A 26,383-nucleotide genomic window follows, 5' to 3' on the forward strand; every position below is an offset into this window, starting at 1 on the left:
ATTATAATTAATTTTGAGATATAAAGCATTCTAAAATATTGTCTAAGTAATATGTAAAATATTTATTGTGATGGTTGATGATAGAAACTCTTAGACTTTTCCTGTCTCTCTCCCTTTACTGCTATAATATTTGCTTGTTTTTATCATTGAAATGGAAGATTCTATTCCATCTTAAGCCATGAATGATTCTAGTTTATTTCCTTTTGTGGACCTTACTAAGCTTATAAACCAAACTTCTTAAACTTACTACAAATATTTTCTGCATAATGTAGTTTCCACTTTTTTAGGAAAAAACTTGCAAAGAATTGAAGCATCAATTTCAAGTACAGATGGAAAGCACACTTAAGGAACAGAATGAACTGAAAAAGTCACTTGAAAAAGAGAAGGAGGTAAGAGTTTCCTTTTTTATAACACAAAATATGTAAAGCATAAAAGGCCTTTATATTTTAAAAATATTTTCACACTGATGTTTAAATCAAAGGAAGGTTTATTTCTCTGAAATATAATGAATTCATATATACATAGTTTAAAACTATAATTTATGTTCTACCTATTACTAAAAATATTTAAACTAGTTTATAAGGCCCAAAATTAAAGATTATAATTAATAAAGATGGAAAATTGAGTCAACTAGCTATTTGATAATCTAAATTAAGGAAGATTATTATGGTTGGAAAAAATCTTGACATAGAAATGACATTTAAAAATGTATATATATATATTTTATTGCCTTTTAGAGGGAGAGGAAGGGAGAGGGATAGAGAGAGAGAAACATCAATGAGAGAGAAACATCATGGATCAGCTGCCTCCTGCATGCCCCCTAGAGGGGATCCAGCCTGTGGATCCTACTGGGGATGCAATCCAAGCCTGTGCCCTGACTAGAATCAAACCAGTGACCTCTTGGTTCATGGGTCAATGCTCATCCACTGACCCACACCAGTGGGGCCATAGAAATGACTTTTTAAGGGCTCTTTATTTCATGGACATTTATATTGGTATATTTGGTAATGGTTGAATAACAATTGAGGGTTTTTTTCTGTGGTTAATGTTTCTATTGCTCTCTATCAAAAACAAACAAGCAAATGAATAAATAAATGATTATAATGTATAATTGTAATTCTCTGAAGACATACCTCTAGCAACTAGAGTTCAGGCATGTAGCTTTCTAGAGATCTGACTTGATAAAGCAGCAAAACCTACTCCTGACAAGTCTTTAATATGAAATTATGGTGACTTAGTGCCCATCCAGATTGTCCAGAAATGTTTACTGGCTATGCCATTTATTAGCTATGCTGTCTTGCTTTGTTTTAGATTACTTAATCTCTCTGTGTTCTGGTTTCCTCAGCAGTACAATGTGGCTAACAATAGAATCTATGCCGTAGGATTATTGTGAAAAATAAATGGGTTAATATATTTTAACGTGCTTAGAACACTGACTATAACAAAATAAATGTTCAGTGTTAGCTATTCTTTTATTACTGGTTATCATAGCATAATCATCATTATTGTTATATTACCTGACTCCTATTTTACACAAAAATATTTCCTTTTGTGTTAGAAATAGTTCAAGCATCTGTATGTAGTACTGAACCTTTTAAAAAAGTAACCTTAAATATGGTCAAATGCTCAAATTAGGTTTTTATTGAAATAATCATAAAACATGAAAACATGATTTAGGCTGGAAGGGTAGGAGATAGTGGTAGTTCACTTTGGCCACAGAGGAACCTCAGTATGACTTCTGTATATCTGTCTTTGAACAGAAATATATGCTTTTAGACTGTAAAAACAAGGTAGTAGCAAAATATGTCCTATTTCTCTAAATGAGTAAACTATTGTGTAGTGTAGTTTAGTGTCATCAGACAGATACTAGACATATTTCCCAAAAGCAATTTTAGTTTTTGTCATAGTTAGTATGGAGTTATTCTTTCTGATTAACCATGGGCAGCAGGCTCAGTTAGCATTTTGAGAATATTCTAGAAAAACAGTCGATGTTCTAGCAATCTAAAGATTGATGTTGCTATTCTTATTTTCTATGACACAAGGGAAGACTAGTCTAGTTCATTTACAAGCTCTATCCAAATACATGATCATAATTTAAAAGGTACTTAGGATTAAACAAATATGAAAGATTAATGCGGTGTGTCATCTAATAGTGAATAGTGTCAGCTATGAAAGCTACAGAGGGCAGGGATTTTTTTGTTCTACTACTGATTACCTGTGGCCAACAGGCTCAGTAGTTTTGACCTAGAATAGTGGTTGGCATGTAGTAGATACTCAGTAAATGTGTGTTTGATGAATAAATGAATGCTAAACAGATTTTCTTTTCTTTTAGACTTCTCATCAGTTGAAGTTGGAACTCAATTCAATGCAGGGACAAGTCACACAGGCCCAGAATAATTTAAAACAAAAGGAAAAAGAAGAACAGCAACTTCAGGGGAACATAAATGAGCTAAAGCAATTGACTGAACAGAAGAAAAAGCAAATTGAAGCACTCCAAGGAGAAGTTAAAATTGCTGTATCACAGAAGGTAGTGATACATTTGCTTACTTTTTATGGGAAGAAAAACTTTATAATTAAGATAATTTGATCATTAACACAGATGAATTGCAACAAAGAAAATTTATGTATGCTCAAACTATTTCTAAGTTAAATGTATAAAAGTACTTAATTATATGATTAAATATCTAAGTCCAAATTCCCATTTACTATAACCATTGCCAGGTAATTCTTATTTAAAATTCTAGAACTAATCATTTGTCTGATAGACATAAAATGATCTTTTTGTAAAATAACATATAACTAACACTTATTAAGGGAATGATTAATACAACATTTCTAGTGTATTAAAAATTTTAACAGAATTAAAAAATATATTATTCTTATTAAGGGAAAATAATCAAGAACAAAAATCACAAAATGGTTTATATGAAAAAAATTCAGTAGTGTAAATTTTATATAGTTATAATTGTTTGATATTTTAAGTTATCATAATGATTTCCATTTCTAAACCTATTTTAATTTATTATTGAGCATATATTTTCACTAATACTTGTCCAGATCAAGAGTTCATAAAAATGAACCATACCTGATATTCGAACAAAAGGAATTGTTCCCCACTTTTGGTATGTGCATATTAAGTGTTCCATGGAGAAGAGAGAAGTAAAATTCCTACTATGTAGAACAAACAAAATATGTCATATCACTAAGTATTAGCTGTCATATTACTAGAGAAAAAATATTAATTCTACAAATATACATTTGACATTGACCACTGTTTTTATAATTATCATATGCTACTTTATAAAAAGAGTAATTTTCTAATAATACGAACAAGAGTAGACAGATTTTTCTATTCATTTTTGTGTGTTGTTATATATAATCATAGGTCAGTATGTAATTATCACAATACATATTTTGTTGTATGCTTTGATACCTTGAGGTCGTTTTTTTTCCAACTCTATTAACCTTGTATCCAAGTATTCCCCAGATCTTCATTTTTATAGCATCATAACTTAGTTAATTAAAAAACAACAATTTTTATTTTTTATTATTTTATTTTATTTTTATTTTATTATTTTATATTTTTTATTTTATTACTTTATTTTTTTAATCCTCACCCAAGGATATTTTTTCCATTGCTTTTCAGGGAGAGTGGAAGGGAGAGAGAGAAAAAAAACATCGATTGGTTGCCTCTTGCTTACTCCCCAACCATGGCCGGGGGTCAAGCCTGCAACTGCGGTATGTGCCCTTGGCCGGAATCAAACCCAGGACCCCTCAGTCTGCGGGCTGATGCTCTAACTACTGAGCCTAACTAGCTAAGGCCAACACTGATTTTTAGCACACTTTCTTTTTCATTAAATTATTGGTTATAATAAAATTTCATATTTATGATTCATGTGTATTACCTATATTTTGCAGGGCTTTACTAGATGACACCTTACGGATTATGAAATTTATAGGAAATGTTCTTATTGGTAGTTGCCTTAATTCAGACTGCTATAACAAAAATACCGTAGACTGGGTTGTTGAAAAATAAACATTTATTTCTCACAGTTCTGGAGGCTGGGGAGTCCAAGATAAAGGCACCTGACATATCCAGTGTCTGGTGAGGGCCCGTATCTTGGTTTGTAGCAGCAGCCTTCTCACTGTAACCTCATGGCAGAGAGAGAGATTATCTCTCTTATGTTTCTTCTTATAAGGGTACTTACTAATTCCATTCATGAAGGCTCCACCCTCAGCACCTAGTGAACTCCCAAAGGCACCACCTCCAAATACCATCACATTGAGGATTAGGATTTCAACATATGAATTTCGGGGGAGGGGGGCATAAACATTCAGCTATAGTTGTAGTTCACTAATGTTAGTGTATGGATGCTAGAATAAGGAACACACTTTTTAACCTTAGGGAGGACAGCATTTGGGGGAGTATTGGGTGAATAGCTAGTCTCTATAAATTAGATTTGGAATTTAGAGTAACTGGAGAATCATTGAAAGGCAAGAATAGTTAGGTTTTGTTGAGGAGCAGTGTAGCATCATGGAAAAAAAGATAAATTTTAGAGCCAGGCAAATCTGAACTTAAATTTTATGCAACATATATTAGATTTATGGTCGCAGGGAAAGGATTCATCTTTCTAAGCTAAGTAAAATGGGTCATAGAGTTGTTGTAATGATTGAGATAATGTATTTAAAGCACCTAGTACTGTGTCCAGTGCAATATAGGAGCAAAATAGTTTTTGGATATTATATGAAGGTATAACAAATTATGATCTAAGAGTGTCAGTGTGCATGGTGGGCCATGCAGTGATGGTCTGTGACAAAGTTATCAGTGGTCCACAGTGAAATAGGAAAACCAAGGATAATGTTTAAATGGGTATAGATGTATACTGCATATATGCACATACATATATATAAAACACACATATTTTCTATGTATATATTTACATCTAATCATATTTTTATTTACATGTAATTATTACATAATCACATACATATGTACACACACAAACTTATGTATAATCATATATACGATGGTTTAGGAGCCATTGATCAAGGATCCAGCAAGCAGGCTGTAAGTCAACAGTTCCTGCACCTACTTTATTCAAAAACTAATGTGGGAATACAGAATGAATAGGATATGGCCCCCTACTCTCAAGTAGCTTATAATTTAATGGGGAAGCAGGTATGTAAAGAAAAAGAAAACTGTAATAAATAAAAGAGAATGAAACAACCTAAATAGACATATAAGAAAAATTAGAATTTAGTGAAAATTTTGACTGCCTTTCTAATGGAGCTAGCATTTGAACTGGGCCTTTGAAGACAGGAAATAATATTAGCAAAGTTTGCAAAACTTTAAAAATGTCATTTAGAACTTTAGCTATTGGAGTGCATGGTAAGTGGAGAAGTGAGGGGAGATAAGTCCACAAAATTAGATGAAGCCAGATCACAGGAGATGTTGTGTAGTTGTTTTCACTTTAAATTTTTAATATCAGAGTACTAAAAGTTTTTAATAAGGGAGAACTGTGTTCAGACCTGGGTGTTAGAAATATAGCCATGGACAGATAAGGAACCTGTTCTCATAGAGCTTACATTTTCTTGAGGGAAGAAACAAAACAGGATGATGTGAAAGGCAGTGATGGGACGGAGTCCTTCTAAAGGTTGGGTGATCAAAGAAGCCTCTCTGAAGAGATTTGAGCTGCTACATGAAATATAAGAGCTATACATACAAAGGTCAGGGAGACAACTAGTGCAAAGACTTTAAGGCTAGAACAAGCTTGGTACTTTTTAAAAAGAGAATACTAATATAGGTTAAGTATAGTGGGAGAGAAGAAGAGTAATATGAGAGGAACTTAGAGAAGTAGGCAGAAACCAAAGCATATACATGCAAATGTGTTGATTATAAGATAACAGAAATATATTTTGTTCTAAGGACAATTAGAATTATTTGGAGAATTTTGAGCAGAGAATACTACAGTCTGGCTAAAGGGAGATACAGGAGCAAGCAAGGAGGGCAATGAAAAACTATTGCAGTAGTTTCGATAGTACATGATCATGGCATGAACTAAAGTGTTAGAAGTGGATGATTTGGGAATATATTTTGGAAGTTGAGTCATCAGGACTTGCTGATAGATTAGATGTAAGAGATGATGGAAAGAGAAATCAAGAATAACTTCAGGTTTATGACTTATGCAAGTGGATAGATGCCCATATTTATTGGGGGAAGTAGTAGCTTTTTGATGAGCAAGGTTGCTCTTATTAATCAAGAGTTCTGCTTGAGATAGATATCTATCAATCATTCAAGTGGAGATGCCAGGGAAGTAATTGGGTAATGAGCCCAGGGTTAAGGTGGATAGGTTGAAGCTAGAGACATAAATTCAGGAGTCAGTTGTAAGTAGATGATATTTAAAGCCTTGAGTCTAGTTGAGATCTTCGAGAGAGAGACTATATAGAATAGAAGAGGGCCAGGGACAGAAACCTGGGGCTCTATAATATTGACAAGCCAAACAGAGGAAGAGGAGCTAGTAAAAGATTTTAAGAAGGAATGACCAGTGAGGTAGGAGAACCTAATACATAAGGTGCCTGGAAACCAGGCTGAAGAATGTTTCTAGGAAGGGGGACACTGTCAGCTATTTCAAATACTGCTGGGAGGTCAAGTAAGATGTGGACAAAGACATAACTATTGGATTTTGGAACAAGATGGTTGCTGGTTACCTCAGTAACAGTTTCATTGAAGGTAGTATATATAAAAGCCAAGTGCTTATGTCCATACTATGCATACATGTATTTTAAGTATGTCATAATTTGTGCATAGCTCCTGAATCTTCTTAAAGACTAAAGACAGCTTTAGAATTTAAAGGAATTGGACCTTTGGGAGATTCTCTTTTTCTGCCATCATGTTAATAAAGATGACCTGTAGAAATTTCCTAAGTTATTTTTGAATTTCAGGGAGAAAAAACAATAACTTCAACATAGCAATGGTTTTTAAATTTCTCTCATGTAGAAATTTCCTGTAGTTTAACTTTGAGCTATATCATCTTCTACAGCCTCTAGCACTGGGTCTTCCATCAGAATGTGGTTGTTACCCTCAGTCTCCTGAGGCCTTGATACTTAGGACTTCCCAGTGAAATGCTTTTTTTTCTTTAATTGCTTTTTCATTTTTGTTTTGAAGTTAGGGCTTGTTGGATTTTGTAATTTTTTTAACTTTGTAACTATAAGGTAAGTATGTTCCTCTTTACTAAAGTAGAAGAATTGTAGGGCATGGATGCAGTTCAGTTTGTTCTCAGTAATCGTAGTTGTGTGGATTTCATTTTATATTTGTAACTGATTTTTGGTATGCATACTGTTTTAAATAACTATTGTATGTTTCAGACAGAGCTTGAGAATACACTACAGCAGCAGTTAACCCAAGCAGCGCAGGAACTTGCAGCAGAGAAGGAGAAAATGTCATTGTTACAAAACACCTATGAAAAAAGTCAGGAAAATCTAAAACAGCTTCAGTCTGATTTCTATGGGAAGGAATCTGAACTTCTTGCCACAAGGCAAGATCTTAAGGTATAGTAAACTATATTTTTTCATAAAAATCAGTAAGTTGTTTATAGACATCCATTAAATGGTTGATTTCAACCCAAATGGGCAAGGAAATGATAATATTTATGGAATATCGCACTTGTTTTCTATTAAATTATTTTTGGAGTAGCATGCATTTTAAAAATGAAATTGTTTTATAACAAAATATATACAAGTATATGCATTTAAAAATAACATATCTGTAATAGTAAAAAAATGTGGAAATTTGTTAATTGCTATATTAGCTTATCTAAGGACTTTGCTGTCTTTATGTAAAAAAAACCCAAAGCTTTAAAATGTGCTGTTAGAAAATCTAAGGAGTTTTAAATGTAAACCACTTGTGAAAATGAAAACAGTTTTATTGTTTCTTGTCAGGCAATATTGACTTTAGTTTTATACATTTGTTACCTTCCCAAGACTACAGGAATGACTGATGATTAAAATTAGGAGATCATAGCTCAAAGTAAATTTACCATTAATTATGTAAACATATGGAATACCATTTGATTAGATAAAGTATCTTGTTTATTAAAATGAAGGATATGGAAAAAGGGTAAATAACTTTTATGTAGCATTAAGGTATCAGTTTTCTAAGGAAAATGGAACATTTGTGTTCTCTCATAGAAGTTTAAGCCAGCTCTGTCTGTCTGTCTGCCTGTCAGTCTCTGGTGAAATATAACATCTGTTTTTTATGTTTGAAGTTTTGTTTGTTTAATTTAAAGTGCATTATTAAAAATTCTGAAAGTCATAGGATATATATGTAATATATATAAATATACTAAGTCAGTATTTTATTCATAGGCTGCTGCTATAGGGAAGGCTTTATAAAGGAGGTAGGACTGGACCAGGTCCTGAAGGATACATGGAATTTGAATACACAGAATGTCTTGAGAAAGATCATTTCACTTGGGCACGTTTGAGAGAAGGTGCTGCAGTGGGAATGAGTAAAGCCAGGAGACAGTTAACATAATTGTCTTTTGCTAGAGTGCTGGTTTTTGTTTGGAAGTTAAGGTTAAAAAGGTTGGGATAAAATTGTGAAGTATCTTAGATGCCTAGCAAGGATAATTGGACTTTATATTTGGGGGGAAAATGAAGAGTCTAAACAGAGGAGTAAAATGAAGAAAATAGTTCTTTAGGCAACTTAAGAACTTGGAAGCGGTTTATAAACAACTTGGACTAGACAACTTGGATTGAGTAAACTAGTGTCAGAGAGATTAGTTAGCAGGCTCTCTTCCCTTCCTTCCTCCATACCTTCCAGTAATCAAGGTGCAAGTTGACTAGAACTGGGATTGAGGTTAAAGAGGATGGAACAGAAGAGGTTTATGAGAAAGACAAGATGAAACAGAAGGGCTGAATACATACAGGGTACAAGGAATCAGAGGTGACTAATGATTTGACACAGAAATAGGAAATTGGGTAAAATAATTTTGTAGTGCCAACAGGTAGATTATATATAAATATATAAATATATAAATATATGTTATATATATCATATCTATATAGAATATATATAGGTATTAGTTAAGTTAATGAGTTGTTATAAGAAAAAAGAATGCCACCTGAAACATAGAAAATGTCTTATTTGCTATCCTCTTAGGTAGCTTTAAATTATTATTTTGAATTTTTTATTTATTGATTTTAGAGAGAGAGGAAGGGGGAGAGAGAAAGAGAGGGAGAGGGGTCAATTTGTTGTTCCATCTATTTATGCATTCATTGGCTGCTTCTTGTCTGTGCCTTGACCGGAGACCAAACCCACAACCTTGGCTATCGGGACAACCCTCTAACCAACTGAGCTACTTGGCCAAGGCCTGTTTTTTCTTTTTCTTTGCAACATGACTGAAAGTCAGGGAAGGTTTGTGGAAGAGTTTGGACTTTACTTTAAAGGCAGTAGAGAACCACTGAAAGGATTTGTTCAGATTTGTATTTTAGGCCAATGACTGGCTATAGGATAAGGGATGGATTATAGGAGAAGATGGCTGAATATAGAGACTAGAGAGGAGACTTTGTAGTAGTCCAGTTGCAGATGATGGTGGCTTGGGCTGGTAATAGTAGAGATGGAGAATGTAGATGAATTTAAAGGGTATTTAGTTGATAGAGGAGATGAAACTTGACTGCTCTTAGAAGTCCTATAGAAATCACACTCTTTTTTTCATATGAATATATTTTACCCAAGAACATAATATAGTAACAGGATTTAGATCTCTTAAATCAATATTCTTTCATTAAGCCATCCACTATTTTTATTATGTCTGAAAGCTATATCACATACTAATATATTTATACATAAAAGAATCATTCAAATGTAAATGTGGGCAAAAAGTGAAAGGCAGAGGGCTAAGTCTGTTGTGGAGCTTTACAACTATTAAGAGACCAGAGATTGATTCTCAATTCCAAAGCTTCCTTTGTAGATTAAGGCCTTCCATATGTAGACTGAGGGCCGGCTTGGTTTGTGACAGGCCTCGTGTTGCACAGTAACAGAACCATGATTAGATCTCAGGTTTTCTGATTCATAGCCTTTTAGTCTATAATAATTTCATTAGAATTTTTTTTATAAAATAGAATACTGATGAATTCTGTATTAATGCTTCCAAAATGAGAAGGAACTGAACTACTTAGGAAGTTAATTTTTTTAAAAAGAAGTAAATTCCTAGGGAAATTCAAATGATATTACAGGCCAGAATAAGAGAGTTATCAGCCATTATTTTTTTGTTGCTTCAGTGGTATTATATGATCTTGTGCAGCAGAGAGAAAGGGAGAGGTTTAGAACCTTATAACACCTGCCTAAGGCAAGGTTGCCATCTGTGGGCTGAGGGTGTACACCAAGACACCAGAGAATGGGAGATGATCATTTGGCCTAATCTATGCCTTTAGCCCCATCTGCTGGATTACTTATGAAATATTTAAGTTTGTTGACAATATTTCAAATTGGCTGTGCTGTGTGCTGCTATTTGTTGTTGAGGAAAGGTTGAAGTGGATTTTAACTATAAATTTCTCACCCTGAGTGAAGTGAAATTCTTGATTAAGTTCATAATTAATACAAATCTTCTTAGCCTAGTACTCTTCTTTATGTCATTTCATCAGTCATCAAACTAAAAATTTTAAAGTTTTTTTGAAAGAAGGGAAAAGTTGTTGAATAGACAGAATAGCAATAGCTATCACAGAACACTGCAGAAATTCTTCTTTAGCTGTAGTACTGTAATGTGTTTGGGGTATCATTCAGGGTTGAGGTGGAGAGTTGATGTACTCAGGGATTTGCCTGTTCCAGTGGGAGCGGACCGGTTAAAGATAGCCCCAACTAAACCATTGAATTCGAGAGAGAAGTTCCCTAAGGAAGAGATGCTCAGCTGATGAAAATAACATGATTTGCCTTAAGAAACAAAAGGAATATTTAAAATGTATGGCAATATACCACTGACTGACATAGATGATTATTCAGAGGCAAGGTAGAGCAGTATGTCTTGGAGACTTCAGAAAAAGAGTAGTCTAAGATTTTGAACTTGACTTTAAAGATTTATTCACTGGGTTTTTGTGAGTTTAAAATTGTATAGGCTTATTTAAGCCATGAGCATTTTGGGATTCTTGTGGTCAGAGATTAGGGGTACTGTTACTTACAGGCTGTAGCAAGCCTTGGTATTCTTTAGCCTCTGTCACCTAATTACAGTTGCTATGGACTGTATGGACTAGGCATTGTCAAATTTTATTCTTTTTATTTGAAATCACTCTCACTTCTCGTGATACTTAGGTTAGTTCCCACATACACCATGGAGCCTTCTGTAATCACATTCTTCAGAAAGCTCTCACACTGGTCGTTTTTCTGTGCATTTGGCTCAAATGCTTTACTAACCTTGTTCAGCTTCTGTTTTCCATTCTGGTTCTGTTTTTCAGGCTACATAGCCATGGCCTTTAGTCAGGGACTATCTTATACCCTCTGTCTACTCTAGTAGTGTACTTAATTAATGGTTAGCTGCTTGATTAATAAAGGACTAGATGACTTTAGGTCTTTCCTGTAAAAGAAGCCTCAGGGTTGGTTTTATGTATTCTACTGGAACCCATTGAAAATGGAAATTTAATTTACATCAGAAAGACTTCTGAACCAAGTTATTGTAAGGAATAAACTTTCTCTTTCAGGGAGCTTAAAAAGTCCCTTAAGTAAGACCTTTATTTATTTTCATCTATTTTTTATTGAATGCTTGCAATAACCAAGTCTAATCAGCAGGATCCTACCTGAATTATCTTATGTTTTCTTTTCAAGGGAACTACATCTCTAGAATAAGAAAGATGAACTTCTTCTAGAGGGTGGAAGAGCATCTTCGAGTTAGTTCCGTTCCCTGAGGATTCTTAGCAATAGCAGCTGAGAGTGGCAAGGTTCCTGCCATTTCTGTTACCCACCAGTTAACATATCTGCCCCCAAATGAAACCTAATAGGTCAAAAACTTGCCCTTTCCCCTGTCGACTTCTCAAAATATTGGGACCTTATAACTGTCAGTAACTATGGACTATGTTAACTGGCAAAATTACTTCTGCTATACAAGTGGGAAGTTAAGAGGAGGGGGTGATGGCCTTGTCAGAAATAGAGCCTCAGATGTCTGGCTGACTTTCCTCTTTTAGTTCACTTGATCAGTTAGCAGATGTGAAATACAGTTTTGTTTTTCCAAGACAGAAAACACTTTTTACTTATTAAAGGTTTAAGCATGTCAAGGGACATCACAGATCCTACAAAACATATGCAGGGTGGGACAAAAGTAGGTTTGCAGTTTGTATGGAATATAATACAATAATTAATAAATAATAATACAAGAATAAACTCTGTGTTTCGCATCCTCACAGCTGTAAAATTACTTTTTCCCCACCCTGTATGTACACATGATGTAGCATTTAACTATATCTCTTTTTTAGTTTTTTTTATGTCTCTCCATGGCTTTTCTAACCACATATATATATATATATTCTCTGACGATGTTTGATATGGTCCCTAGTTATTTGATATTCCTTCATATCACTTAGCCAGTAAATACTTATATATTATTTCTAGAGGTTTTGGAATTCTTCAACTTTATTAAGTATTTTATGCTATAAATATTTTCCATAGGCAAGATAATTAATTATATGACATTTTTTCTCTTTCATATGATCTTACTGAAGGGTATAACATACTATATTTTTATAGTTTATTGCTTTTCTCTATGCTTATGTTAACTATTAAGTTTCTGTTGAAAATTGCAAAATAAATGGCATATAATAATTTGGGGAAATTGTTTTTTGTAAGTCTGTAGAAGAGAAGCTTTCTCTGGCACAGGAGGACTTGATTTCAAACAGAAATCAAATTGGAAACCAAAATAAATTGATTCAAGAACTGAAGAGTGCCAAGGCTGCTTTGGAGCAGGATGCAACAAAGAAAGAACAGCAGTTAAAGGAGCAGTGTGCAGCACTACAAGATATTCAGAAAGAAAAGGTATTTCATTTTCTGACCATTGAGATCATCCAGTCAAACCTCTTACTCTCAATACAGGCATCACCTTATTTTCAACAGCTCTCTCAGATGGACTTTAGTTTCTGATATAACAGTTTTGGTAATTGGAATTTTAATTCTAGGAAGTACTTCTTAATAGCCTCCTTTCATTTCTATCCATTTTTATCACTGCTATTTTTAGTTTTAGAAACTAATCTATTTTTCTAACCATAGACCCTTGGTTATTCAAAAACATGTAGTATAGGCCCTCAACTATTTCTCATATGACATGCTGTCCTCTAAATGTGTGAATGAGATAATAAAAGGTCTGGAAATAATTCTTAAGCTTTTTAAGAATTCCTAAAATTAAGAACCAGATTTTTCTAGGGGGAAGTATGAGTATATATAAGTGGTGCTAAAGTATATAAAGTTTAAAGCATTGTATTAATTGACCAGTATATTTAAAAATCAGTCACAGTTCTACATGAAAGAGAAATTCAGATCTGGGAGAACATTTTTTTTTTTTGGTTTCATAATCGAAATCATATATTTTCATCAGCTGATAGGATATTATTCTGAAGTGTACAATTCCTGAAGTGGTTGGTATGTGTAAATTCTGCAATTCCTGAAATTGTCTTTAATTAAAAAAATTGGAGGATTTTTGTGGGGGTGAGGTTGGTAAAGCTGGAATGAATTCATGACTTATGCTTCAGGTTTAGAAAATTTGACAGAACTATGGTTTATAGGCCTGTTGTTGCAAGGGTTGTAGATTAGTCAGACCTTGTATTCGTTTACCTCTAACTCTGATAATTTAACTTCGCTAAACCTTTGTTTGTTTACCTATAAAATGAGGATTAAAAAAGCTACCTAGTATAGAGATTAAATTAGATAATATATAATACTTTTAGCTTAGGTGTCGTATATAAAGGAAGTAATAATAATAATAATTATAGTAGTAGTATTAATGAGAGTAATAATGGAAGTTTTGGCTAAATTTTATGATATTCTTACTTGGCCAGTCTCTATTCATTTTAAAGTATTAACTCTTACTACTTAATCTTTATAACGATCTTATTGTTCACGTTGTATAAATAAGGACACAGAGGCCAGAGAAAGGTAATTTACTCATGTTAACTTAGGTCAAAGGGGACAGTGTTATAAATAGTAGCAGTCACTTTGATTATATTATCAGTTAAGTATTTACTTTAAAATTATTTTTTAATAATTTTTCAACAGTCACTGAAAGAAAAAGAACTAGAAAATGAAAAATCTAAGTTGGCAGAGATAGAAGAAACTAAGTGTAGACAAGAAAAAGAAATTGCTAAACTGAACGAAGAACTCAAGTCCCACAAGCAAGAAAGCATAAAGGTATACTAACTAATCACTGCTCTTCCTTCAACGTTGTATTATCATTGTTTAAATTTAAATATATATGTGAATTTATTGAGAACCTAGTATGTACCAGGCACATTGTTTTGCTGTTTTTGGCAAATTCTCTTGCTCTCAAGAGTACTCTTGTGTTACGTAATATCTGTATACATATTGAAACTATGTTACGTTTGTTTTCAGGTTACTGAATAAAGTGAAGTGACCCTAAAAGTTTTGATTTTGTTGAGATAATAATCAAGAGAGCCATCTATTTAGAAAATTATGCTTGTAGATAGTGAACTTCAAAATATGTAAGAATTTAGAATTTTAAGGAATTCTGTTTCTTCAATTGTTTTCTTCCTAAAATCCTTTAATAATCTCTTGAATATTTTTCCTAGGGTGCTATTTAAAGAAGCTAATTGTTTATAATTTGCTCTGGAAAATATTATTCATTTTCTTAGAGAAAGGTTAGATTCTCTCTTGTGTGCTCTCATAATACCTGTTATGTCTATCAGTATACTTACAATTTTGCTTTATAATTATCTCTGTTATGTCATTAGGTTCTTCCAGACTGTGACTTCCTTAAAGTAGTGAATGTATATTTTTGTGTAAATCCTCAGTACCTAACACAGTGTGATGCCTAAATGGTGACCAATAAATACTTGCTAAGTGAATAAAGGGAAATAGAGGGTAGAAATTTTTCACATAATTCTATCAAAACATATGTATGCAAAGTATCACTTGAATTTAAATGATTGTTGAGCAGGAAGTATATAATTTTGTATCCTTTTTAAAAATATATATATATTTTTATTGATTTCAGAGAGAGGAAAGGAGAGGGAGAAAGAGAGATAGAAACATCAATGATGAGAGAGTCATTGATCGGCTGCCTAGCCCGCAACCTGGGCGTGTGCCCTGACCGGGAATCCAACCCTGATCACCTGGATCCTAGGTCGATGCTCAACTGCTGAACCACACCCCGCTAGGCTAATTTTGTATCTTTTTAAACAATTGTTTGAAACACTGAACTTTAAGAATCTCATTAGAGAAGAGGCTAAAACTCATGTTTGTATATATTGTGATAAGTTGCATAAATTTCAGCTATATTTTAAAATATTTTCTATAAAGAATGATTTATTTTTGGCCTTTTAAAATAGGAGCTAACAAACCTCAAGGATGCCAAACAACTTTTGATTCAGCAGAAATTAGAGCTTCAAGGGAAAGTAGATTCCCTGAAGGCAACCCTTGAACAGGAGAAGAGGAATCAGCAAATGCTGAGAGAGCAGGTGAAAAAGGAAGAAGATGAGCTAAAGAAAGGATTTATTGAGAAGGAAGCTAAACTGGTCAGTAAGTTAATGGTGGGAAGTGTTTTTGTAATTGATTGTGTAAATCCAGTAAGAGAGGATTTTCTACCTAGAAGTTATGAACAGGCTACCTAGAATGTTCACCTAACATTTCCTTGTTTAGGAAAAGAGATCTGATTTGTTTAAGTGGCTGAGGTATGATTAGAAATATTTTATTTTGTAATTGTATTTTGGTTTATATAGATGAAAATCCAATAAAACATGATTCAAAAAAATAAAAACACTTTTAGTGCTAGAAAAACCCACAACTGTGTAGATTGAGGTAAATGCCATGAATGCTAATCATGTTCAAATCAATTGTTTGGTCAAAATGAATGTTGATAAAAGGGAACGTTAAACTTCCGTTTAAAATTATGATGACCAAAGTCTACTTTTCCTTCCCTAAGTTGTGCATGCCAGATGGGAAGCATCTGGCTTTCCTTTGTTGAATTAAGTCTAAATATCCTCCGATAACTTGAATGCTTTAGTTGAAGAACTGCAATTTCAAATTCAGTGAATCAAAGGGTTGGTATTGGTTCTTGTCAGGTTGATAGAGACAAAAGGAATTATGTGGAATTTGAGACATAATAAAATGCTAGCTTTGTTTCCAGGGCATTTTGCCATCCCTAACTATGTGTTTTTCCCCTGCTCTTCTGGAAAAAAGGAAAATCTCAAATTGTTCTACTTTAGCTTGTTCTTATAAGAGGTTTGCTGACCATCATTTCAGCATTACGGTCTTTAAGCCAATTCAAATTAAACAGATGTTTGCGGAATCAATTTTATTAGCGTATAATGAAATATATTCTCCTGCCCGCTTTCCCGAAGAAGTAATATTATTTATGTTGCCAATGTTTTAAATTCAATAACTAACAAATTTATTTTGTAATAGGTTTTTTCCTCATTGCTTTTCCTTTTCTCAGCATACTGAAATAAAAGAAAAAGATGTAGGAATGAAGAAGCATGAAGAAAATGAAGCTAAACTCACCATGCAGATTACAGCATTAAATGAAAATTTAGGCACTGTGAAGAAGGAGTGGCAGTCCAGCCAACGGAGAGTTAGTGATCTCGAGAAGCAGACGGATGACTTACGGGGCGAAATTGCAGTATTAGAAGCAACGGTTCAGAATAATCAAGATGAAAGGAGAGCACTACTAGAAAGGTACTTGATAAAATTAGTTTATTTTCATTCTAAGTGATAAAAAGATTGTCACATTCTACATTTTTTTAAAGTCCTCACCTGAGGATATATTTTTCATTTATTTTAGAGAGAGGAACCAGGGGGCAGGGGGAGAGAAACATCAGTCGGTTGTCTCCCATATGTGCCCTGACCAGGAATTGAACCCGAAACCTTTCATTGTATGGGACAACGCTCCAACCAAATAAGCCACCCAGCCAGGGCACAGTCCACATTTATTAAAATAGAAGAAGAGTCTTGAGCAAAGTGCATAGCTTCTACAGAAATTTAAGTAGCCATTTAAAACTAATTCTGAAAACAGTCAGATTGCTGAATTAATATATTCTATTTAAAGTTACTAAAGTAATTCTTTATCTGTGTTCTGGAAGGGACTTTAATGACTTTTTAAAAAATTAACTACCTTTTTGCAATCTATTCTAGATGTCTTAAAGGAGAAGCTGAAATAGAAAAGCTTCAAACCAAAGTATTGGAAGTGCAAAGAAAGCTGGATAATACAACTGCGGCAGTACAGGAGCTGGGCAGAGAAAATCAGTCCCTTCAAGTAAGTCACATGGCAGTGGGAGGCAGTTTTTTAGTCTAGCTTTTACCTCTTAGTGAAAAGTATATTTTTAGCCTTTAAAAAAATCTCATATTTTATAAACACTTTCGAGTGGCTGCTATGTAGCAGTTATGTATAGACTGTGTTATGAGTAATTAAGTATGAAAGAAAGAACTTGAGAGACCCCAGGGATAGAGAACCATGTCATTCGTGAATTGTCAGGAGTGGGAAAATTCAAGAGCACCAAATAAATAGAGATGAGTTGCTATGTGTTGAAGAAGTGATCTGAATATGTGCTCAGAGTTGCAAGGAAGGATTGATCATTAGGGTTAGAATGGATGGGAAATCACCAAAGGTTAGAGAATAAAATTTGATTTACTCTATCATCTTATCTATCATCTATCATCTATCTATCTATCTATCTATCTATCTATCTATCTATCTGTCTGTCTGTCTGTCTGTCTGTCTGTCTGTCTGTCTGTCTGTCTATCTATCTATCTATCATCTATCTATCTATCTATCTATCTATCTATCTATCTATCTATCTATCTGTCTGTCTGTCTATCTATCTATCATCTATCTATCATCTATCTATCTATCATCTATCTATCTATCTATCTATCTATCTATCTATCTATCTATCTATCTATCTATCATCTATCTATCTATCTATCATCTATCATCTATCTATCATCTATCTATCTATCATCATCTATCATCTATCATCATCTATCTATCATCTACCTACCTACCTACCTACCTACCTACCTACCTACCTATCATCTGTTATTCAGACTTAAGAATATAGCAACTTTTGACAATGGAAGTTGACCAAAGTATTTCTGATTTTTAAAATTTTATCCCATGGTTGCCTATAGTCAAAATATTATGAAACTCAGGCACCAAATGACAAAGTATCCATCATTCTTTAAAATGTTGAATATTATAATGTGTTGAAACTTTGTTTTTAATAGATCAAACATACGCAAGCATTGAATAGAAAGTGGGCTGAAGATAATGAAGTACAAAACTGTATGGCCTGTGGGAAAGGCTTTTCAGTAACAGTGAGACGGGTAAATGATTTCGTTCATATTGCTACCATTCTGGATATTATTCCTTAGTGACAATGTTTTAATCATTAAAATACATTTTGACAGATTAAAACATATTTACATTTTTTGGTTAATTTACAACTACATAGAATAACTAAATTTCATGCAATTTAGTTTCTGGTTAGCATATGTGTTTCAATTTAAGTTTTAAATTCAGTTGTTGCCTTCTCTCTGAGTTACTCTTTGGAACAATCATTTTCTGAGTCAGTGCACCAATATTAAACTCATGTTTTAGTCATCATTGGGTTCTTTTAAAGGAAGAAAAAGCAGAGATAAAAAAAATTTATTCTGAATAATACCATCATATGATGTTGCAAGTTTATATTCCTGTTGAAGAAATGTCTGAAACATCTGGCAAACAGTAATAATTTTTCACCTGTTGGAGGTGCTTCATTAACATATTGAAAGGCTTTCTGTTTTTTCCAGAATTCCATGATAAAGTCCATATAAAATGTTTAATCTGATAAATAGGAAGCATTTAACTAAGGGATTAAAATGGCATAATAAAATATTATATTAAATACACTAATCATTCAAAAGTTTATACCTTCATAGTGCACTTTGCAGTATTCTTGTTGTCTCATAATGCTTTTGGTGTCATTTCTATGCTTAAGATTGTTTAATTTTTGTCATCTACAGCATCACTGCAGACATTGTGGAAATATCTTCTGTGCCGAGTGTTCAGCCAAAAATGCCTTAACTCCTTCTTCCAAGAAGCCTGTTCGTGTCTGTGATGCATGTTTCAATGACTTGCAAGGATAATGGGTTATTGCAGCTTCGGAGTAATATTACACTAACATTAGATTTTTAATAAATATACTTAATAGAGATTTTGGATTACTATTTGATTTGAACAGTGGTTGCAGTACTAAACCAAATTAGAGTTCGTATATTTTGGAATGCTGTCAATATCGAGTAAAACTCTTCTATTTTTGTGAGACTTGGGCTCATCTTTCATTACTTTTTTCCATTTAACTCCTGGAACAGCTTTCATGCCAAGTTTAGAATTAGCTAATGAAATGTAAATAAACTTTGGACAGAAAATAGCAATGTATTTTTTTAAATATAATTTCATTGTTCACAAATGACATGAATATACTTCCATAACTTCTTTCTCCCAAATTTAGTGTACAGAAATGTTCATGGATGATATCACATTATATATGTTGCACAATAACACATTATATATATTAAATATTCTCTTTCTAAAGTCATGCACAGAGCTATAAAACTTTATGATTGTGTTTATATATATATACATACATATATCCATACCTTAGTTACGTTGTTATGTTATAAATTTACTACTCATATGATAGAAACACATTTTATGTTGAAATATGTATTAACCATGAATTCAAAATTGTTTTTGCTTTAACAATACTGATTAAATTCTCTTGGGTGGATTTTAGGAAAACCTCTGTAAAATCAATTTGCTTATTTTATGATTATCCTGGGGTTATAGTTTAAAGATTAGGGTTAATTTATCTTTTTCTTTTTCATTCTCAATTTTAAACTCCATTAAGAATTTTATTCTCCATTAAGAATCCTACAAAGCTTCCTACCCTCACCCCCGGCCAGAAGATGAATAATAGAAATTGTCTAACAGTCCTATGCTCGGTTTCTTGTAAGCGAGAAGTCGTCTGAGATTAGCCTTCATATTATCCCCTCATTTTGTCTCTCCAGCATCTTCAGGAATGAGTTTACTTTTTCAGTAGATCTGCTTTTTACTTTTATTTGGTTTAACCTTCCCAAGGAAAGCTCAGCTTCATGGTAATTGTTTTATAATTTTTGTGTCTTAAAGCCAGTAGCTGATGTTGCTATAGTCTGGTCTGTAAAAACAAAATGCAAAATGGATGGGGACATTAAATAGTCTGCTTTGTATTTTCTTCTTACCTAATAATAGGGAAGAATTTTTTTTAATTGTGACTTAAATTTAAAATGGTTCTGAACTTGGTTTCCATATTAACTGGTAAATCTTTTTACTTTGCAAAAATAATGCTGTGAAATTACCCTGAAGTAATAGCTGGAGAGTAGAGTTTCACTAGAAACAAATGTATTTAGGATTCCCAGAAATGAAAAGTTGCAATCAAAACTGAAACAAAATGACTAATTAAGGATAATTAAAAATTAGCTCATTTGTATGTTGAACAATGCAATTGAACTTTAAATTATCATAGTCTTATTAATTTGGAAAATTGGAAACCATCTGAAGAGGGAAGTCATTAATATTAGTTTATTACTCTTTCTAGAGAAGGAATGTAAAGTTAAACATTTGTTCAGTGCAATTATTTGGTAGTAATAGCAGGAAAGGATGGGAGTTAATATTTTATTTATAATAAGTAGTTTATAATATACACTTGCTTTCAAATATCATGCTGAAATGAAATGAAATGAAATGATGTTTATGCTATACCTACAATATATATAAACTGAAAGGGATTGCCACATATTCATTAAAAAAAAACCCATTTAAATAAACCCTATTGTAAGTAGCTGTTAAGGACCCTGATTGAAGCCCTGAACTTGAATAAACATATAATCTTTAGCATATAAATGAAGAAATATGTTGCTCTTTATTAAAAATAATACTTGGATAATATAAATTGAGTTAAAATTATATATTTTCATACACTTATAAATCCTTTCAAATAGTCTTAATTCTATACTTTTACATATAAGGGACTTAATAAATGTGTTGGAAAAAATAGATATTCACAGCACCACTGTTTATTCTTTTAAGATGATAAAACTTCATGATAATTCTTCTGGATTAGAATATTTGTTCACTTCATCTCCTAATTGGGTGCACTGAAGGCCTTTTTCCTTATTGCCCTACCCACATATTCACCAAAAAAAACCAAAAAACATTGTGGGGACAACAAAACCATCTATGTCTGGGTAATTTTCTAGTTTTCATCTAGCTAATCTCATTTCATAGGTCCTGAATAATTTACCGTAGGCTATTGTACTAATGATGTTAGAAATGAAACCTAATAATTTTGTTGTTAACTGTCACCAATTTAAGGTGTTTAAAAGCAAAAATTAAAGGGTTGTTTTTTTTTTAATTAAAAAGTCATCTTCTGAGTCCTTATCAGCTCTACATTTTAGATGTTTGCTGGTACTATTTGTCAGTGAGTCAGAGTATGTATGAAGTCCCAGCTCTCAGCTCTAATAATGCAAAGCATATTAACATCATATGTTAGTAAATTCCAAACCCCAGCACAGAAATGTGAGCTAAAATCAAGTCTTGCTGGGTTAGTGTATAGTAAACTATACCTATGGAATTTTTTTTAATAGAAAGAAGACAAAGCTGCTCATATGGGATTTGTTTATTTTGAGGGGAAAAAAGAGGGAAACAAACACAAAAACCTCAAAGCAGTGTACAAATAACATTTTGTTCAACTACCTCTTAATGTGGAATTATCTAGTTTAAAGTTTCCTCACAGTAATGTTAAATAGTAACTGCCAAATTTGTTAGTTTCCCATCTCTCTTAAAAAGGCTTTATGATTATTTTATAATTTTGAGAACTTTAAATCCACTTTTTTAAACCTTTTATTTGCATAAAAATGGTTAGCTTTTAAGTGGAGAGCAAATTATGACCATATATTTTGATATTCATGACCTATTTGACTACAGCAGTTGTTTTTTTTTTTAATGCACTTTGGCTATAAAACCATGGATGACTTGATCTATAAGACTTAAATGTGCCATCAGTTTAGTATTCCTAGACATGAGCGTGATAAATGGTATTCTGTAATTATAATGTGCCACACATTAGCGTGTCTTAATTGCCCTTTGCCTGAATTTTAATGATCAATTTGTTATTGTTGCAGATGTGAATATTGTGCATAAACTTACTAAATTTATGTAAAATTGTGTAAAATAGAATTGGAAATAGCGAAGTTCTTCCAGTGTAGGGTAATGAATTTATTGTAACATGATGCAGTTATGTATATGACATTCTGTACTTCTTTGAACTGGATCATATATTCATATCCTCTGTAGATACTTTTGCATGAATATTTTCTTGTTTAGTTTTTGATTCATTATTTGTATTGTGTTTACTACTTGTGATCATGTTGTTGTGCCTTATTTTGTGAGAGAGTTTAGCTCAGTAAATACTGTAATTTCTAAACTCAGTGATTGGAAGGTTATTGATTGTAAATGTAACTGATAAATTACATGGCAGCATTTAAATCTGTACACAGGTCAGTGGAAGGATCCTTATTGAATTGTTGCTTTTGTTTTTTTTAATATGTTAAAGATATTAAAAAACATTTCTTTATAGTAGATGTATTCTGTGACTACAAATTATTTTGTCTATTTAAAAAAGAGAGCAAGATATTAACCATTTTGCATTAATTTATTTACAGAATGGTAGAACTTTGCACTTGCATATAGACAGTGGTTATGCTTTAATGTTCAACTTAGAATAGTAATTAAGTTTATAATCTCAAGAAAAATTACTGATGCCATTTTGCTTGAGACATTCCCTTTTCGTTCCATTCATTATTGTGGAGAATTAGCAAAACTAAAGAAAATACTAAACAATATTAAATTTCTTCTTTTATTGTATATCTAAGTTTAATACCCAGGTGACCTTTTAAAAATACTCTGGAGAAGGCTTGATATACCATTGTTACTGTTTTTGCTTCCCCCTGGGAACCAGAGTTCCAGAAGTATTTTTTCATTTTATTCTAATATGCTTCCCTTTGAAGAGTTTACTGCATATATCCTCAAGCACTTAACATATTACGTATTAGACATGTTCTTTTGTGAGCTTTATAGAATTCCAATTTAAATATATGCATATTCTTTTTTTAAATTTTATTTTACTGTGATAAGAACACTTAACCTGAGATCTATCCTCATGAGCTTTTTTTAAGTGTACAGAAGGTCTCTAGAGCTTACTCACCTTGCTTAACTGAAACTTTATGCCCGTTGATTAGTAACAACACATTTCCTTCTCTAGTTCACTGGCAATCACTATTTTATGCATTGATTCTATTAATTTGACTATTATTAGGCACCTCGTATAAGTAGAATCATACAGTATTTGTCTTTCTGTGACTGGCTTATTTCACTTAGCATCATGTCCTCAAGGTTCATCCGTGCTGTTGCATATTGCAGGACTTCCTTCTTTTTAAAAGCTGACCAGTACTGCATTCTGTACATATACAGCACATTTTCTTTATCCATTCATCTGTCAGTGGACATCAAGGCTCTTCCATATCTTGGCTGTTGTGAATAGTGCCACAGTGAACATAGGGGAGCTAATATTTCTTTGTAGGTAGCATATTCTTAAGCTGTTTTACACTCTTGATGTGAATTTACTCAGTCTCTCCTTTAATTATATTTTAAGGAGAAACTAGTCCTTTGTACATATAAATATATGGTTACTGGACTCGTGGGACTAAAGGAATCTTGAGAGATTGCCTAGTCCTAGTCCATTGCCCTCCTAAGTCAGTTTATATCTAAAAATCTCTGCAAGATGATTGTTAATTTCTTTTTCTAAAAACTATATGTGTATGCTTTTTGGCCTTAAATTTTTTCCCCTAAATCTTTTCTTGTATAAGCCTATATTATCTTGTCCTGAACATAAATTGCTTTCAATATCATCCAGGCCTCACCTCTAGGAATTCACTTGAAGTCTGTTCTCCCTTTTGTCTTTTTCCCCTCATTTATTTTACCCTTTAACAGTCGTTATTGCTTTCCAGATTTTCCTTTATTTTCACTAACTCCTACAAATGTCTGACACAAAGGCGATGACCCTCCATTGCAACAGTGTTTGGTCTTTGCACAAGAGCCTTTGTGCCACACTTGTCTGTACTGCCTGGTTTGTGTGGTGAAATTTGCCTTTTCCTCAAAGCATTAACTGTACACACGACTTTCCTAAGCATTATCCTCTCTTTCCCATTCTTCAGCTTAAAGAGATCAATTAAGGTATCATTTGTCTTGCAGCCCAAGTTGATAAATTTACTACTTCCATTTTGGAAAGTGCACAAGACACCATGACTGAAATTGAAATTTGTGGATTTCATTTGATATAATCTGACCAAAAGAAATAGTTCCTTAAATACAATTAATAGTATTTTCTACCATGATAATGTAATAATTCAAGCTTCCTTAATAAAAATTCTAATGAAATTTCAAGTTCTGCCAAGTAAAATTAAGAGGCTGTACTGTGGTAAAACACACACAACCCCATCCTGCTCAAAACCAGAAAATAGTTTTATGACAAACTCCATCATTCTTCAAAAAATGAGGTTTAGAGAAAGATATTTTACTATTCCTAAGAAAATTTCCCATGTAAAAATGTTAACTTGTGAAACTGGAACAGAGATGTTTGCATTTTCTTTTTTAAAATAAATGGAATTTTGTCTTTGGGATTTTCTCTATTCAAGTTAGAGTATTATCAGGTATACCTGAGATAAGTGAAGGGTTGAAGAACAGGAATTTAAAAATGGCTGTTAAAATGTAGACCTTATTTATCGCTTCATAGAAGAGCAATCAAACTTTGCATCAAAAGAACTGTGTGTGTGTGAGGCAGGACTGTAAAGCAGTAAGACTGATTTACAAGCCATGTAGGAAAGTTGGTTTCGTTATAGATACAGGGTAAGATGCTGGAATTCACATGGGACACAAACGCCGTTTTCCTCCTGCCACTCTATTCACCTGACCACTCACCTTTCCAAATTGTACCAGCACCATGCTTCACTCCCACCCCTTATAAGCCTGAATGAAACATTTTAAGGGAGTCTGTTTATCAGTATATACTTGACAAGAAAGTCCTCAGCGTTCAAATTTGTCGCAGTCATTCCTCTGTACTGAGGATTTTCTTCGCTCAGATCCTCAAATTATGGAACTCCTTCAAAAGGCACATTTCCTTCTAGCTCCTAACTGTTACAAAAATTTGAAAGAATACCTTAATCCCTCATTTCTAAACAGGTGGCTTTAGGTTCCTAAATTTCGGATGATTCTGCAGGTGATGTGAATAAGGATATTTTCTTGGTTTCCTGACTCTTGGTGAAGCAAGAGATTGCTGCTGTTATTTGTGCCATCCATGTTTTCTGTAAAACAACAGCAAAAAACAACACACACACACAGGCACACACAGGGTCGGAGTGGGGAGAGAGAAGAGGGAGACAGGAAAGAATGCAGAAGAACATTAACCTGACAGTTTTTCACAACTGGATTAATATTTTCCTTCATATTTATTGACTTGCTCTTTAAAACTGAGGACTAATGAAATATTTGCATGTTTCCCATTTTCTCTCTTAACATCTATCACCAATATCTCTAATTATATATGAAAATGAAAATGGATTACATGAGTATAGTATGCAAGTGGGATAAACAGTCATGAGTAATCTAAGAACCATAATCAGTGAGGACTAATTAGAATATAAGTAGTTTGAAGATTGAATTTCTGTTCTGCCTGGAAATAGAAGTTCTTAACCAATGGTATAATTTGAAAAACAGACTGAGGGAGATGCCCCAGGAAACTGAGTGTTTAAGAAGAATGCAATATTGCATTTATTGTCTGGCCATCCTGTTGCTGGGACGAAAGCCTACCAGAAAAAAGACAAAAAACGGAAACTTCTAAGCTAGAGAAACCAGAGTCAGGCAGCTGGTTTTCAACTTCATTGCCGTAAAGACAGTGACATCATTTCCCAAGGTCGACGAGCAGACTTGATGTGGTTCATTCCTGCAGCAGCCCCTCGCTTAAGTGGACATCACATTATTTGCTTACTGGGACTTTGAGAATTGATTGGAGCATTTAAAAAGCCAATCATGCAATCCAAAGCAGC

General features: G+C 33.1%; 2 protein-coding genes across 3 annotated transcripts in view; one reads left to right on the forward strand and one right to left on the reverse strand.

Annotated features, from left to right (window-relative positions):
• EEA1 (early endosome antigen 1) overlaps positions 1 to 21,420 on the forward strand; it is a 131,389-nt gene extending 109,969 nt beyond the window's left edge. For both annotated transcript variants that reach the window (XM_081130759.1, XM_081130758.1), the window contains 10 exons: positions 288 to 389; positions 2,333 to 2,527; positions 7,366 to 7,548; positions 12,830 to 13,015; positions 14,249 to 14,380; positions 15,538 to 15,723; positions 16,644 to 16,882; positions 17,339 to 17,459; positions 18,431 to 18,529; positions 19,208 to 21,420. In XM_081130759.1, coding sequence (XP_080986885.1) covers positions 288 to 389; positions 2,333 to 2,527; positions 7,366 to 7,548; positions 12,830 to 13,015; positions 14,249 to 14,380; positions 15,538 to 15,723; positions 16,644 to 16,882; positions 17,339 to 17,459; positions 18,431 to 18,529; positions 19,208 to 19,330 — 1,566 coding nt within the window. In that variant the 3' untranslated portion in view covers positions 19,331 to 21,420. The remainder of the gene's footprint in view (positions 1 to 287; positions 390 to 2,332; positions 2,528 to 7,365; positions 7,549 to 12,829; positions 13,016 to 14,248; positions 14,381 to 15,537; positions 15,724 to 16,643; positions 16,883 to 17,338; positions 17,460 to 18,430; positions 18,530 to 19,207) is intronic.
• A 4,114-nt stretch (positions 21,421 to 25,534) lies between these two features.
• The window catches only part of PLEKHG7 (pleckstrin homology and RhoGEF domain containing G7), a gene marked incomplete at both ends in the record, with an annotated part of 59,696 nt that continues 58,847 nt past the window's right edge, over positions 25,535 to 26,383 (reverse strand). Inside the window, one exon of the mRNA XM_081127759.1 lies at positions 25,535 to 25,642. Coding sequence (XP_080983885.1) covers positions 25,535 to 25,642 — 108 coding nt within the window. The remainder of the gene's footprint in view (positions 25,643 to 26,383) is intronic.

Source organism: Miniopterus schreibersii, assembly GCF_964146895.1.
Source record: "Miniopterus schreibersii genome assembly, chromosome: 2".
Lineage (NCBI taxonomy): Eukaryota > Metazoa > Chordata > Mammalia > Chiroptera > Miniopteridae > Miniopterus > Miniopterus schreibersii.